At 38.5% G+C, this 16,107-nt stretch overlaps 1 protein-coding gene across 1 annotated transcript; it reads left to right on the top strand.

The window, feature by feature from the left end:
- Nucleotides 1-3,388: 3,388 nt before the first annotated feature.
- On the top strand, nucleotides 3,389-14,956 carry LOC139687481 (transmembrane protein 205). The gene is made up of 4 exons (XM_071584662.1): nucleotides 3,389-3,640; nucleotides 11,598-11,791; nucleotides 13,061-13,215; nucleotides 14,203-14,956. The coding sequence occupies exons 1-4, from the start codon at nucleotides 3,450-3,452 to the stop codon at nucleotides 14,458-14,460; spliced, it is 798 nt and encodes a 265-aa protein (XP_071440763.1). The 5' UTR covers nucleotides 3,389-3,449; the 3' UTR covers nucleotides 14,461-14,956.
- The last annotated feature ends 1,151 nt before the right edge of the window (nucleotides 14,957-16,107 follow it).

The following is a 16,107-nucleotide window of genomic DNA, read 5'->3' as shown; positions in this document are numbered from 1 at the left end:
TATCTCTTACCGTACATGTTGAATACCCAAAACTCATTTTCCGTAGGAATGACTCGTGAGTCCGACAGCAACTAGCACTAGAACGCCCGGCCAAGTCAATATGGCCCGTCATATTTTCGTCCACAATTCGTTTTTTTTTAAATTCCATTTTCTAATTAGATTCTTTCCTTCTTACTTTGGAAAATTAACACGATTAGGACAATATCTCCAGAGACCTGAGCCCGCATCGAGGGTTCGGAGGTCGGGAAGCCTATCGCAATGAGGGTTGCTCTGAATGAGATCGAAAGGGTTTCGAGCAAGTTAAAATGATGAGTGGCGTCGTGTATTTTTCCCAAAAGCCAATAATTTTTCTTGGTTAAACAATTTAAACATTCAACGAATTATCAATTCTAGGATCGGTTTGTGGGAGCTCTCCAAACAGTTCTTTTTCCTGCCAATCTCTTTATTCCCTCGAAGCTCTTTGCACCGACATTCTCTATTACCCGCTTCTCGTCCGAGGCCTTACATCTTTCAATTATGATCTTCAGTGAACTATCATCCCTCAGTACGTGTCCAGTCAATTTCCTTTTTCTTATAGGTATCTTCCATATATGCTTCTCCCATCGTCTACTCTTTGAAGTATTTCTTCACTTATTATTCTGTGTTTCTATTTTATTTTCATCGTTCGTTAGCGCCACATTTCCATCGCCCACAATCTTATTTTTTTCTGCCACACCTTTCGTCCACATCTCACATCCCTAGAAAAGTAGACTCCGTGTATAAGTTTAAATTAATTGCTTCCTGAGGTCAACGTTCTATTTGCTGTCAATAGACGAATCTTCAGAGAGAGAGAGTATCTTCAGAGAGTTCTTCCTACATTTCTGTTCCACTTACTATACCCCTCTAGCTCGTGTTCTGGCTGCCTAAATAGCAAAATAACAACAATTTAATTTTTAATTTTTTTTGGACCCATTTGACCAATGGTTTCCTGGGTCCACTTTTATTTTACTTCACAGTTAGTTGGAGATTCCTTTGAATCTTAGTTACCCTTTTTACAAACAATAATCAGACATAAGGAAACAACAGACATAACAAAACAGAAAAAAATACAAAAATAATCAGACATAAGGAAAGTTATTCTAAAATTTTAACATCTACAGGTGCTTATATATGTTAGCAGTTAAACTAATGATAAACAATTCAAGAAAAAAATCACTCAATAGACAAATAGGAGAATACATTGCTACATTTTACACAAAATATTTTCCAGTTAGTTCACTTGTTGTGGTTCACTATTTGCCGATTTTCTTATTGCAAATTTTCCAAGCAGCTTATTGTTGTTCTCTAGGCAGAATGTAATCATTTCCCTAATGCTTGTTAGCTTCTCTTCCATACTGTTCCATAAGTGTTGTCGCTCTGTCTCATAGAATACACAATCCTCCACTCTATGTTCTGCTGTGTCTTCTTTTCCACAGTTACACAGAGGGGTAAAACATTTCCCTATGAAGTGTAAGTAGGAGTTGAAGTTCCCATGTCCGGTTAACACTTTTGAGCTTGCTGAAGAGTGTTTAATATTTAATTTTATCCGGTCATCTATGTTCGGAAATACACGGTGCGTTTTCCTTCCCTTTTCTGTTCTGTTCCATTCGTCGTTCCATTCTCTATGTGTTTCCTGTCTCAGTAGTCTTTTTAATTTTGATATTTGTATTGCATTTTCTGCATCTAACGAGAGGTTGAAATACTCTATATTTAATTTTTTCCTCCATTTGTTTAGAGCAATTCTTTCCCAAATTCGGTATTTTAGAGGTGGAGTTGCAGCCACTATACAGAGTGCGTCGCAGCTCACGGTGGAATAGCTGTTGCACATCGCTATCGTGGTACTTCAGCAGAAATTCAACGGAATGTTACCCAACATTCATAGGGCCTTACTGAAATTTTCCCAGGCGGAATACGTCTCGCGGATCCTTACTAACTAATGAGGTCCGTATTATGTCTGACCACGATATCATCATAGACAATAAGTGTGCTCAACAATTGACCAGTCAACAGTACAGACGTAAGCAAACCCTTCTCCTTGGGCGTGGGTCGGCTCCACCCACTTTTGTTTTGCTCGGTGACTACCACAAAGGATAAAAATTCACTCAATGACGGCATCACGTCCCATCCAGGAATGTGTTAGCAACTGTCGACTGCTTAATGAATCCCCTTCGGTTCAATCACACTGGTTGGGCGTAGTTTACGTCAAACAAACAATGATGAATAAACTGGTAACTAAAGTATAAAGTCCATCTGATAATTTCATAAGCATAACAGCAAAATAATGGCGCGATAGCTGACCGCAATTTGTACAACCAACCGTCTTCGTGAAGCGTTATTAAAATTGAACTGATACATTTGGATAAATCTCAAAGAATATAATTCGTCATCACAGCAAGACTAAGGTCAAATGTGAACCGGTCATGAGTATAAGTTTCCTAAGCACACACGAAGACGATAAATTTCCAATCCGGGTTTCTATTGACGCGCAATCGTATTCAAGGTTTTAGGACTTTCAAAATGACAGTACATTAGTCGAAACCCGGATCGGAAAAAATGTTTCCGTGTGGGCTCTACAAAGTTTTTTTTACGAAGTACGGTACGAGGTTTCGTCAAGTCTTTCCATAAATTTTAATTAAGGTCAGCTATCTCGATAAGCGTGATCGAAAATCCCAATTGTAACCTACCATTCTCATTATGAACGCATCACACTAACCCACTATGAAGGAAGAAAGACCGTATACATGACACTCCTTGCCACACGCCCCAAATATGACCTGTGTGTCGATTACCGGCCGATCTGACAGTAAGTGATTGGATCGATCAGAATTGGATTTCATTGACCAGCACAAGTAATTGTAATTCATTGAATAATAATAAAAATAATTCATTGAGTAATTGAATTTTTGTATTTCATTCAATAGGTGTATGCCTATATTTTATTAATGGTGTCTATGAACCTTCTCCCCCACCATTAAGTTCAAAAACGGAAGACTTGGTGCAATTATGGCCACGGGTAGCTTAGTCCACGTCTCCGAGTAGCTTCGTCCCGCGTTCCAGAAACGGGAGGCTGCTGCTCCGCATGTTTTATCTCGTCTCTCTGTGGGAGGGTATTGTGGATGACCAAAACTTGCGACGGTCGTGTAGCAGGTGGCGTAAAAGGCTTCGAGGGGGAATGGGATTGCGCGCGCACTGAAGGGACGGGGTAGAGAGAAGGGGAAGTATAGGGGATGACAGAGGAGAGAACGGCCCGGGGAGAGGGGAAGGGGTGACGGAGAAGAGAAAGGGAGTGAGGGTAGGGGAGGGGGACGACAGCACTGCCTCTCCACACCCGTATATAGGTCGTCCAGACGCTCTCCGTCCCCTAACCGATTGTGTCAGTCGCGTAAGCAGCTTCGCAAGCAACGCCTAACTCAGATACTGAAGGAAGAAAAATGTGCGTACGTTCGGAACAAGCCAGACCCTTCGGAGCGACCGCCGCCGTCGTCGGCGCTATGGCGAAGGAGGGGGCGACGCCCCTGGGCCGTCGAGTCCCACCGCCCGCGCAAGAGCGGAGGATCTCAACCGCGGAGGCAGGGGCCGGATCGGGCAAATTCGGCGTTTCGATCTTCTCCCAGTTGTTGATGTGAGTAGTGATTCTAATCCCATACATCTCTGCGCGAATCCATAATTCCTTCTCCCCGCTGCTTTTCCGTCCTCACACCTACGGAAGTCAAGTGTCAGTGGAGGGTGGCGGGCGTCGCTCTTTCGGAGAGCCGTACCCTCAAGCCATGTACGCTCAAGGAGAAAGTGAAGTGCTGGCAGGGGAGTGCTGACTTGAAAATCGGTGTCCGTAACTGACTCGACTGTCTTTCAGCGACGTCCCAGCGGTGAATTGTCGTAGTGCGTTTATTTTATCCGCGAAATAGGAATTCACTTCTCGCTGATGGCTTCTGAAATTCTTTCAACCATCCAGATTCAAATCTTCACTTCGGTACATATCACTTTCCAGGTGAAAAATTTAGCGATATGACAGGTAAATAATGATTGGATATCGGAGAAATGTGCCTGGGCGTCGTAAGACCTTAGTGAGATTTCGAGTGTTCCCAGGGCTGAATGATTTTCGCGAGAAATGACTTATTTTTGAGCAGCATTAAATTGGCGACTACCTCAGATATCATCAGATGTGGCATAACTTGGCTTTCTCTAGTGCGAAAATCGCGGTAATATCACTTTAATAACAACTTATATCGAACACGCTTGTTGTCACTAACTACGGCGGGGAATGAGGAAATTCAAACCATTTAATTCAGGTATTTGATTGGGATGAGATATGAATTATTAAAATTAAGCCTAGAAGCTCGTTTCTCTAAGGCAAGAGTTCAATTTAAACGTTCTTGTTGTTTTCTCTCGTAGACCCTTATAATGGCTCAACACCAAACGCAAAATCCAATGTTCGTCTACTTTTGAAGAAATATGTAGCGAGCATATAATGCATTCACGACTTATGATGAGACTTAATGCTTTGAGAATCGGTTCCGTCGTCAATATGACATGGTAATGCCAACCCAAATGTTATACGCCAAGAAACTGTTCCGTAATTGTCAAGTTATCATTGACCCATGAGTTATCGTAGGGTGTTAAGACTCGCCAACGAAGAATAATTTATGTAATGAAATGTAAAAATCACTTCATTAATGAAAAAAGCAATATGTCAGACGGCGGGTTTTATTTTTTGCGGTGCGGAGGTTTTATTCATGAGTTTAAAAAATAGAGGCACTTTAAATAACTTTATTCTGGTTGTTAAATACCCTTTATTGCACAATGAAGCGTTGATATTGTTCGTACAGTTGTGATCGCTACGTGCGAGAATAAAACAATCCTTCAATTCGTCTGTTTAATTGCTAACCTCACGTAGTGAACAAACGGAGTCGTAAAGATTGAGCACAAAAATGGACGATGCGAATTTTCCGAAACGGATTAGTAAAGCACAAATTACCTACCGTTGACTTCACATTCAGAGAACCCAGGTCGAGCGTTCGGGTTTTTTGGCCGTGAGTACCCCAAACTCCCCTTGGAAGAGTAGTCATTTTTCACCAAGTGGGGAGTTCACAAGTACTTGGGCCACTTGAGACACGTAGAACAACTGCCTGGTGAGGGTGTGGAATCGGAGGGGAGTGATGGGAGAAGGGTGGGGAGCTAGCCTAACACCGGCCGGCGAAAGACGCCAACGTTCCCGCCGCCTGATTAGAGTCAATTCCGCCGTAAATTAAACGATGTTTCATTTTAGGTATCATCCTGGATAAATAACCGTTGTCTTCCATTAATTTCTGATTTTCACCCGTGTAATTATTCAAGAATGCATAAATATGAAAGTTGACAGCGAGATGAAATAAATAATACAAGCTTGGCCCTCCTTCAGTAATACGTGAAAAACATGCAATACGTAGTTCAATGCAAAGATAACATCTAGATGAAAATCAGCCTTCTTTTGTCCGAGCAGGAGACTTTCTGGATCACAGAATAACATGATGTCATTAGGAAAAGTGTTCCACCTGCAGCTTAACGAATAAATTGCGAGGAGTTAACTTAATTTCTATACGGAATTCATGAGAAGATCATAAAACTTCATGCCTTTCACTCCAACGTATTTTATCATCGGCGCAGTGAAATGCTGTAAGATAACCACAGAAATATACCAGGGCTGCTCAATAAAGAAATTTTATCTAAGAAAATTTACTATTCGCGTAAATTATTGAGCAAATTTTTTGTTGAATTGTAACGCTATGTTTCAACTTGAAATGGCTGCCGCTGACGCAATATTGGGATCAAATAAATTAATCTTGTACCACGCATACATTACGCGTCATGCTAACAATAAAATAAAAAATTAAGTATTTACACTTATGAGAAGAAAAAGTATTTGATCACTCTTAATTGAACATGTCTCGAATGTTGCTACATGTTGGTGCTCAGGTTTCCTCTAATTTCCTTTAAATTATGTAATTCTTTTGATGTATAATTAAGAACATAAGTGGAGAGCTATTGGAATATCAAGTAATGTGTAGTTGCATGTTCCAAATATTACCAAAAATGTGTCTAAGTACAGCAAGAGGTCTTGTGAATTGCTTAAGTACGATAATTAAAATTTTCAAACTAGTCCATCTCTGCCTGTCTAGGCCAACATATATTGTGCTGAATTCGAAACAGTCTCCGCAATGGTGGGAAAGTACTTTACGGAACCCAGGATACCCTTGCCAATTTAACGCAGGTGATTTGTCGAAGACGTGGTTCCACTAATCGTTTCGGTATCCTCCTTCCAAACGCTTTCGGAAAATTACCGGTTAAACAATGCTTGGGAAATCGTAAAAAAAAATGCAGACATAGCACTGGGAATGCGATTACACGAAACTGCAGAATGAATACTCAAGTTTACAGTATATATCATTATGCGGGGAGCTTATTTCACATTTGGCAAGGTATCACTTTGTCCGGCGAGAGATTTCAGAAAATCAATGTGATAAGTGGAAGCGTGGCTAGACACCGAAAGAGAGGAATTATTTTCCAGTCGCCGGCTCGTAAGTACTCGTGGAACATTTCGTCGGTGAGGGAATCATTCCGGTTCATTATCGTACGGATTATTTAGGAGAAGTGAAAACCATGAGGTATGTTAAAAATTAGCTCACGTTAGATTAGATTTCCCCGCCGACACCAACGTGTATGCACATTTTCTAAGCCTTGATTTCAAAAGAAACAATTAAAAATGTTGGTATATAGTATTCTTGATATCAACCGTAACAATTTGCCCACATTTTCAAGGAGCACTAAAATTATTAAACTGAAATGTGAATCGTGATTTACTTTGGAGCTCATCCGTCAATTGCATTTCGCTTTCGATCAATTCAGATTGATTTGAAAGGTGGAGAAGAAATAATCGATTTTATGAAAAAATCATCTCATTTCATCTTCAAAATAGATTGCGGTCGAACTGAATCTAATGATCAGATCGGCATCGAAATTGGTCGTGCACAAATAAGATTTAAATGGGAAATGTTCACTTTTTTTGCTTACTGGCTTGCTTACGGTGAAGAGTCAAGATAATCCTGTAATGTATTCGCAGGGATAAAAATCTATAATTTTTTCGATGCATAACGTCAGTGGTTCATATAAATGGACTGAATTAGAGCGTAACGGTGGGAAACAGACCGAATCGGATCAAATAAAAGTAATGAAGAGTGGTACTCATTCATATATAGGTACATTCTCGTGCTCCAGGGTGAGTCGAAACCGAATCGCCAATCTCCACATTCGTGGGCGCGAACACGCATCCGGCGCGAGAAAATTTACGTTTTGACCCGTGTTTACTTCCGGGATTTATTGAAAGGGATGAGGGAGATGTTATCTTGTTTGGTCGAACTCTTTGGCCCCTTGCGCCGAAAGAAAAAGCTCTGTAAGTAAAAACGAAAGCTCACATTCCGTCCAATCGGAATCAAACTTGAGCCTGCAAAGCGGATGAGAGTAAGAAACCATGAGATTACCGCCACTTTTCTTCCTCAGAATCCACTCGCCTCGAATCATGCAATCGTTTGTAAGTGCGGGCGTAAATTTGCAAATCAATGAAGATCTGTGCCGTGTGATATCAATTTCACTAGAGAGCATCTTTCTTCAATTATCCGTTCACATGTCGACAAGAAATACAGAAATGACATTAAAAAGATCGATAAGTTTGGCTTCGACTAGATATCTCCTCCGAAATGATTTTATTTAGAATAATTTCTAAATTTCCTATGTTTGTGGAGTATGTCCCCGTCATCGCTCGAATTTCGCCTTCGAAATAATCCTTCTGGGGCTACAAGCTACAAATCCTCTGAAAATAACAGTGAATGCAATATGAAATATTGACCACTCACGTACTCGCAGGCCCAGCAACACCTCGTGAAGCCGTCAAATTCATTCTTCCGAAAGATGCTTTTCTTGTGAAGTTTCAGAAAACTTAAATCTCCGTGGATGATTGCCCGGCAGCAGTTGAACCCGAAATGGTGTACTACGAATAACACCTCCCGCTATTCATAATGTGACACTATTCTGGATTCTTACTGCACAATTTAACGTGTAACTGCTGGCAGAGTGCGAGATATCTTTCGAGATAGCGATTATTATGAGTTAATTGAAGAATGGAAGCATCACCTTGTAGTGCAACAATCTCTGCTATCAAGGGGCGCGTTATCGGTTGGCAAGGCAAAATAGCGGGCGGGAAATGGTGTTTTGTTCATAGCTTTGTGGTAATCAGGAGCGAGAGGGGGCGAGGGAGGGGGGCACAAAGCCCTCTCCTCCAAAAACAAATAATTTCCATCGATTAATTTCCAATTTGTGTGACATAGTGACAACGAAACCGAGTGGATTAAAAGCGATTTTTACATCCGTTAGACACCCGGTCAATAGCCGTTCCATATTAAACCTGGCCACGCCGTTGATTGTCTCTTTCTTTGATCCCCTGCTCTAACTTCGGGGTTTACATTCTTTCAGTAGTTGAACATGAAATGTAGGTATACTTCTGAATCTTCTAACCAACATGGTCAATTGGTAAGAAATTGAAACCCGCCGATTGTATTAAGTGATCTCGTATAGTCTGAAATAATAATAAATCGAACTTAATCAATGTGCAACCACATTCGGCTCCGATTACCGCATTTGTATGAACGAAAAACCAAAATAATAACACCGATTTGATCTCTAATCACGATCCCTCGGCGGACTAACTGCATTACACTCTCAAAATTAGCTTGAGGAAATACCAGAGTTCATTGATCTGTCGTCCCACCGGACAGGGAAATGACTCACTACTCCCCATCAGACAAGATGGAACACAATGGTCGCCTATTATGTCATTAATTTTTGAACACGATTGTTTTGTTCGCCGACAAGAAAAAGTTTCCCTCGTCACGGGTGAGGAGGTGAATGCCAGATAGTACGTCAGTGGAGTTAATATAACTTCAGACGAGACTATTTGACGTGTCATTCAACGTTAATAATGTGAGTACAATGGCGACTGACTCGATCTCGAGCAGGCCCCCTCTTCTCCATCGTTTTGAGAAAACTATTAGCTCCCCTCCCCGTCTGGTTTACAAGAAGTACCAAAGAACTCGTGGGGAAATTTCTACCCAATCTGCGGCTCGGCTCAATGGAAGTTTAGCTTAATGCCCATTTCCATACCCGTCATCATTGTCATCTCTACCCGCGGGGTTGTAAACTGAAGAATTGTGTTTTAAGTACTCCACATACGACATCCTAACATAGATCAGAATACCACTCATTATATACGAAGCTTACCTTTCTTGATGATAGGTATGGAGATGGTAATTAAGTTGACCTTCCAACCAATCCTAGCATACCCTGGAGGGCTATCCGCCTTCGCGGTATCATTCAATCACGAAGGTCTTTACGGCCATCTCCACACACTTCTCCCCATTGAAACTAGACCACACTATTCATTCGGGTGGGAGTGCAAATACTGCTGTTTCTTCCTTACACGTCACAGGGACCCAGTGACTTTAATTTCCACGGGACCGTTCCATGATCAAAGGATCATTAATTGCCAGGCAGAACATACGTTCCGCCTCTCGGATTGAAAGAATTTGGAAATACTTTTCCTCTGCCAGCTCGTGGGGTCGCGGATTCATTGGCTGTGATTGACGTATCATGTAGGTGCCAAACGAATAGTTTATTTTTATTTCTAGAAATTGCAATGAAGGAACTTTGTCATGGAAAGGGTAAAACAAGATTTAATGCGGAGCTAGAAGGTATTTTTTGGCTTACGAGGGGTGAAAAACTTAAAAAGGCTGTCTCCACTACACCGTTTACATTCGTGGCAAACTAAGGATAAAATCTAATGTCGTTTAACAGCAATTCACTGTGTCGCGTCAGCCACTTCCGGATGCGTTCCTGCTGTAATACGGCTGGCCGTTAGCGCTTATTTAGATATCCATTTTGAGATTTTACACTATCAAAACTAAAGAAACAAGGTTTTTAATTGGGTGCTACCGAGGTAGTATTATCGAAACTAATGAGTGAAATAATGATATGTCACATCTGGAGCGGCGTAATCTTGCATACTTATTTATAATACATTTTCACAGAATATAGTGACATGCAGCAGTATGTAGCTCTTGCAATACCACGCCAAAGCGATACGTAGGACCATTGGCAACATCCGGTTTCCATTATTCCTTGGGTCCCTGGCTACGTGAGCACTCTCTAGTTACGTCAAAGTACCCGTAAAGACAATCCTGAATCAAAGGTCAAATCAAGGTTCGTAACGATGTATTCTACAGGTCCGTGCGCCATCTACCACCAGAGCCCCGTTATCTGGTTCCATCCATAAATTGATCACTACACATATAGTATATTTTAACTATCAATAAGTCACTGATCAGAGCTAGTACAGAGCACTGATCCAACAAAGAATTTCAATCTAGGTAGAGGCTAAAAAGAATGAAGATATACTAACAACAATTGAGAAGACCAGTTTTTAACTCTCGAATTTTCATAGTACTTGATTAATATGATACAAATAAATATATCTATTTTCGCCAAATCCAAAGATAAACATGACCGACAGGTTCATTTTTTTTTTCTAGTTAATCTGAACTGAGGTCATCAGAAATTCGGTTTTCCCTTAGTCATGAGATAAAAATCAGGCAATAAATGTTTGGAAAACAAAATTTAGTCTTCCTTTACTGTGCCAACAAGTCATGGAGCAAGCTCTTAATGTACTAAAAACAAACAAAATGTCTAGCATCATTTTTTTGGGGGCAAACATGGACAAGATGAAATTGATATCAATCCCCAAAACTGTACTCGCTCAACCATGTGCTGTAAAAAATCTATTATAGATGAGGCCAAAGTTTTTTACAGTCCAGTGATATGCCTAAGGAGCAGTTCTTAAAATTAAATGCTATTCAAATAACTATTTCATACAGCTGCAAATGGAGATAGATTTCACTGAGAGGGGACATGGTTGGGCAATGAACTATTTAACTATTTGAATGTGCGACGTGGTCTTTAAGTTTCCATAATATTGGAGCCACCTTGAATAGCAATGACAAAAGAAAATTTTTACAAATGGAACTGAGACCCTGGCTTCAGCCCACATTAATCACATCAGTTTACAAGAAACATCCTTATTGTGAAATAAGGCCTGAAAGCTTAAGTAGTGAAGAAGGATTTTATCCTGAGACATTATCCCGCTTTTCTTTTGCTGTATTATTGATGCATTTCTCATTAATTAAATGACTAAAAATAAGATTATGTATCGAGACTTAAGCAGCAAAATCAAAATATTCAATGCAGATTTCACATTCTTTGCCAGTAACCTGACTGATTAATTCAACAATATTATTCCAAATACTATTTTGCTCATGAAATTTTTGAAAAAAAATTTAATGCAGAAGTATTGCCTCCAACATAAATACAATCATCAAAAGTGTTACATGGAAGGAGAAAAAGGATGAGAGGTTAGAATCTAACGATACGTATAAGTCATCAATAACTGCAATGACTCAAAACTGTTTAAAACTAAAAATGAATTATTTCTTGAATTGCAGAATCATCCGTGAAACAACACAGCCATTTCATGTAGTGGCAATTGTAGCTGTACTTGTGTTGTCAGCAGTGTTCTTTCCATCAAAAGGTGACGCAAAGGACCTAGATGCCAAGGCACGCCAGTTGTTGGGCTTTTTACATCTAACTGCATTTGCAACCCATTTTGGATCCCAAATCTGGATGACATTCGTTTCAGGTTAGTTTATAATTCCAAATAATAATAATAACTATGATATCACAGAGATGAAGGAGCTGACAAAAAAATAAAAGGAGTTGATTAACTAATGGTACAACCACCAATTCATTAGTCATAACTAAATATCTTTAAAATTTTTGGTAATGACATCAAATGACCTCAATGCACTATGTATGTTACAAACCAGTGTTCACTGCACTATAAATACCACCAATATTTCAGTTTTTTAAACACCTAAGATCAGCCATTTCTGATGAAAAACGAAGTTGGAGCTAAAAGTCATGGTGTCATAAAAGCAATTTCTTGCTCATAAGACATTGAAAGATAAGGCAACCAACACCAATGTCAAACATATATTATTAATGAATACAATATAATTCCCACTTAATGAGGAAAACAAAATTTTCATAACTATATGTGTACGTACTGGTTAATGTAAATTGAGAATGCATAGATAATAAATTTTGAGGATAATTTCTTAAATGTTCTGATTGTTCCAGACACAAAAGTTCCCAAACTCTGCCTAGGATTGAAAATTTCGGTAGCCGCCCTATTACCTGTAAGACTTTAGCTTTATCAGGAAAAACCTGTTTTGCACATTCATAAAAATATTCAAGAAATGGGTGTTGTCTTCAAGCCATTCAATCCTAGTTTCTAGTAACAATAGTTGAAGTAATCACAGAGATGACCATTCTGCCATTCCTATAAGTCAACTCAAAGTTATGAACTTTGATCAGAATTCAAATGAAAAGTTCTCAAATTTGATTTTTTTAAATAATTCCTAAAGCTTGAAATAATCTTTTCAGTTAAACTTTGCTCCATGCTGAAAACAGTTGACAGGGAATCTGTAAAATGCACTGCAGGACAATGATTTATCATATATTACAGTTGTTTCAATGATACTGTCACGTGCTAACCTCTATGGAATACAAACGCAAGAAGAAAATGAGACATTGAAATAAGGAAAAGCATAATGGGCCCATAACTGGAAGGCCATGACTCGATCAAAATATAACGAGAGTTGAAAACTCATTTAGCTTATAGCCGATAGAATATGGAACACTTTATGCTACAAATGTGAAGCAAATCAATCAAAATGCACCATAAGTGTCTAAAACATTAAAGGCATAATGATATATGAAGTACTGACTTTCATCTCAAATTAATGAATGGAAATAATTTATTCATCAAAATATGCTGGATAGTAGGTAGTAAAAAAATGTATTATTAAAGACTTAATACCTAAAAATGAATATTCTTGATCCACAGGTTTATCTCTATACTTCACAATGCCTCGTCACATATTTGGGCAAATCCAGAAGGTGCTATTTCCACTCTACTTTATGCTGACTGGAGCCTTGAGTCTTGTGACAATATTTACATACTCTCAGCTGCACCCCATTGAGGACCATGGACCATCACAGGTATTAATATTTACATCCACTTAAGTTATTGTAATTTAAATCTACCTCTCATTTTCCTACAGGGGGAAAGTGTACAGGTTAACTATCACCCTAGTTGCTGTGTGTATAAATATTTATGCACACCAATATTGACGAGAAACTACAAACTCAATCTTTTTAAACTGACACACATAAAAGGTTGATGCATTGTTGTTTTCATCAAATTAAATGATGGGTCTTACGATTTCTGAAAGCAATTTCTTTTAATTCCTCGAGGGAAATAAAAGAAAATTCCTACACCATTCGCACTAATCTCATCTACACACACCCAAAAGCTTATGCATGGGCCAGCAGCAGAGATTTTTAGGCTACCAAACTGCTGCGCTATTTCTAAGCGTATCGGTCTTTGTTCTATAACTTAAAATAAAAATTAATTCTATACTTCATTTCTTGAAACGCGTACTTCTCTAATTTAGTCTTTATTATCTGACTGGCCAGCATAGTGTGAGAATGCAATTATTCCTCAAAGCTGCTCTTTAATTTGTATGATTGAAACCCTTGTTAATAGTTCAATCTAACATCAATTTTTATAGTGTTCAGGGCCTTCCATTCACAGTCATGCAGAAATTTTGAGACAATCTGTGCTCTCCAAATGGCTGTTTCACGTAAATGAGGCAGCTTTTCTCCACATTTGTTCAATTCTTAGGTCAACGAGATGGGTCCCAGATGTTTTCAGCATATTTAATGCAGACAAAAGATTCAGTCAATCGATAACCCAACACTGTGTGAAATTTCATGCCGCCAAATTCAAAACACAATCCAATTCTATCAAGATTTTAAAAACAAGTTGTACACCCAGTAACTGAGCAAATATGGCAGTTTGTTAATACTCCTGCATCAACGAGGAATGTGTCCATGTGTAGAATTGATTTAGAAATAGTTTTTTGTTTGGGCGGCTGACCTCACTGAACAGACCTACTCTAACGATGAAACATTTTTCACCCGCAGTTGATCGCCATGTGTGCCTGTTTCATCGCTCAGCTGTTTGCTCGACTTTGCCTCTGTCCTCCTCTGATTCGCTCAATGGAAACGAAACACAAGATGGAATCAATGGCATCATCAGGGGACATCTCCAAGTGCCCTCGCTACATGCACTACTGCATTTCATTCCGTCGTGCCCACTCAGCAACGGCAGTGTGCAACATCTTCACCATGGCTTGCACAACTTTCCACCTTCACCACCTTGCACAGCAGTTTTGTATATGATAGTGAAGTAATAGTAGCTCCACTAAAATAATAGGTGTGACTCGTGAGTCGAAAAGCTAATGAATCTTAAATTTTTTTATGTGCGTGTAAATGTATTATTATTAGTATTGAGTCAGTGTGATTGGACTTCAAAAAGTAAACAGACAAGACTATTATTATAAATACCTCTTGTGATCTCCAATGGCTGCGCAACTGCTATAAATGTTTCACAGTGGCATCTTGTCTGAAGTGTTGTGATGTGCTCCTTGATCCTCTAAGGGTGAGGTTATAGTTCACAGGGATGGAAAACCAGACAGGACTATGCACAGCACATCACTTCAAAGGTATTAGAAAGAAAAAGAAGCCAAAGATGGGAAAACCATTACCTCTGTCGTGCTCTCTCCCTCTCAACATTGGACGAGCACAGAATCCCTAAACGAAAATCAATGGTTGAAGAAAGATAAGTCGTCCATGAAAACATAATAAATGCATTGCAGACAAACATGGGATTAAATCTCCCCAAAGCTTAGAAAAATTTTTGTATTACCTTCAGTATGATTGTTTTACAGTTTATTTCATTCTATGTATGCATATGTGGCATTTTTTTTCCAAAAAAATGGATTTCATATCATATTAGTTTCTTTTTCCATCATTTCACATCAGGGAGAGTTTTCATTAAAGTCCTCTTAATGATAATGTCTTGCTGTCAGACTGATCATAATAACACAAAAAACACAGCATTAATGAGAATCTGAATGATGAATTTCATATTAATTTATTACCATTGTATTTAAGATATTGTAAAATTCATGTTCAAGATCATACTTGATTCTTGAAATTCATACCATGTTTATCAATTTTATCACAAAACATTCATCATTGCACAATTAATTGTCCTGTCATTCCTGATGATTAATCTAGTCGCACAAATGATTCTTTCTTAAGAATTATGACATTTTGGAGTAAATATTATATATTTTGAACTTATGTATTTATATGATAAAATGCGTCAATGAAAATCTTGATTACCGAACAATGGACTTATTTTTCTTAAATTCCATCCCATTCTACTTGTATAACCAACTAGGAACATTACTAATGACTTTGCATTCTGCACATCTTAAAAATAGACTTCAAATTTGATAAGAAAATGCAACAGATTTCAACTCAGATTTTATCTCATGACCTGCCCTGACAACAAATAATAACTTAGGAAAATTGTATTTGAAAAATTTTAGCAATTTATTTTAACATTAACATTCCAGCCTAGGTAAGAAAAAAAATAGTGAGCAATTTATTCTCTTTCTCTGGAAATTTCCATTTCCAGAAAAGTTTTATCATAATATTTTGTAGAAACAATAAATCCCATTGATTTACAAAAAAAGTAACATGAATCAAAAATACATTTGCCAACCTAGTAAATCAAAAGTTTTATAAGACTTAATGTTTATGATTAACTTTTGGGGCAATTCAATATGCCTACCGCACTTCACATAATTATGAATTTTAAATATATTATAACAGCTCAATACTACATTACGGATTTATTAAATTCTTTGTTCACCAAACATCAACAAAATGTGTGCCATAAATTATTAAAGCAATGTTAACTGGATTTCATACCCTCTGATAATGCTCTTCTGATTCAGGATTAAAACTCATCGATGA

This window comes from Hetaerina americana, unplaced genomic scaffold, assembly GCF_022747635.1.
Source record: "Hetaerina americana unplaced genomic scaffold, ioHetAmer1.1.p SCAF_2, whole genome shotgun sequence".
Classification (NCBI taxonomy): domain Eukaryota; kingdom Metazoa; phylum Arthropoda; class Insecta; order Odonata; family Calopterygidae; genus Hetaerina; species Hetaerina americana.
This window is presented reverse-complemented; position numbering and strand designations above follow the sequence as displayed.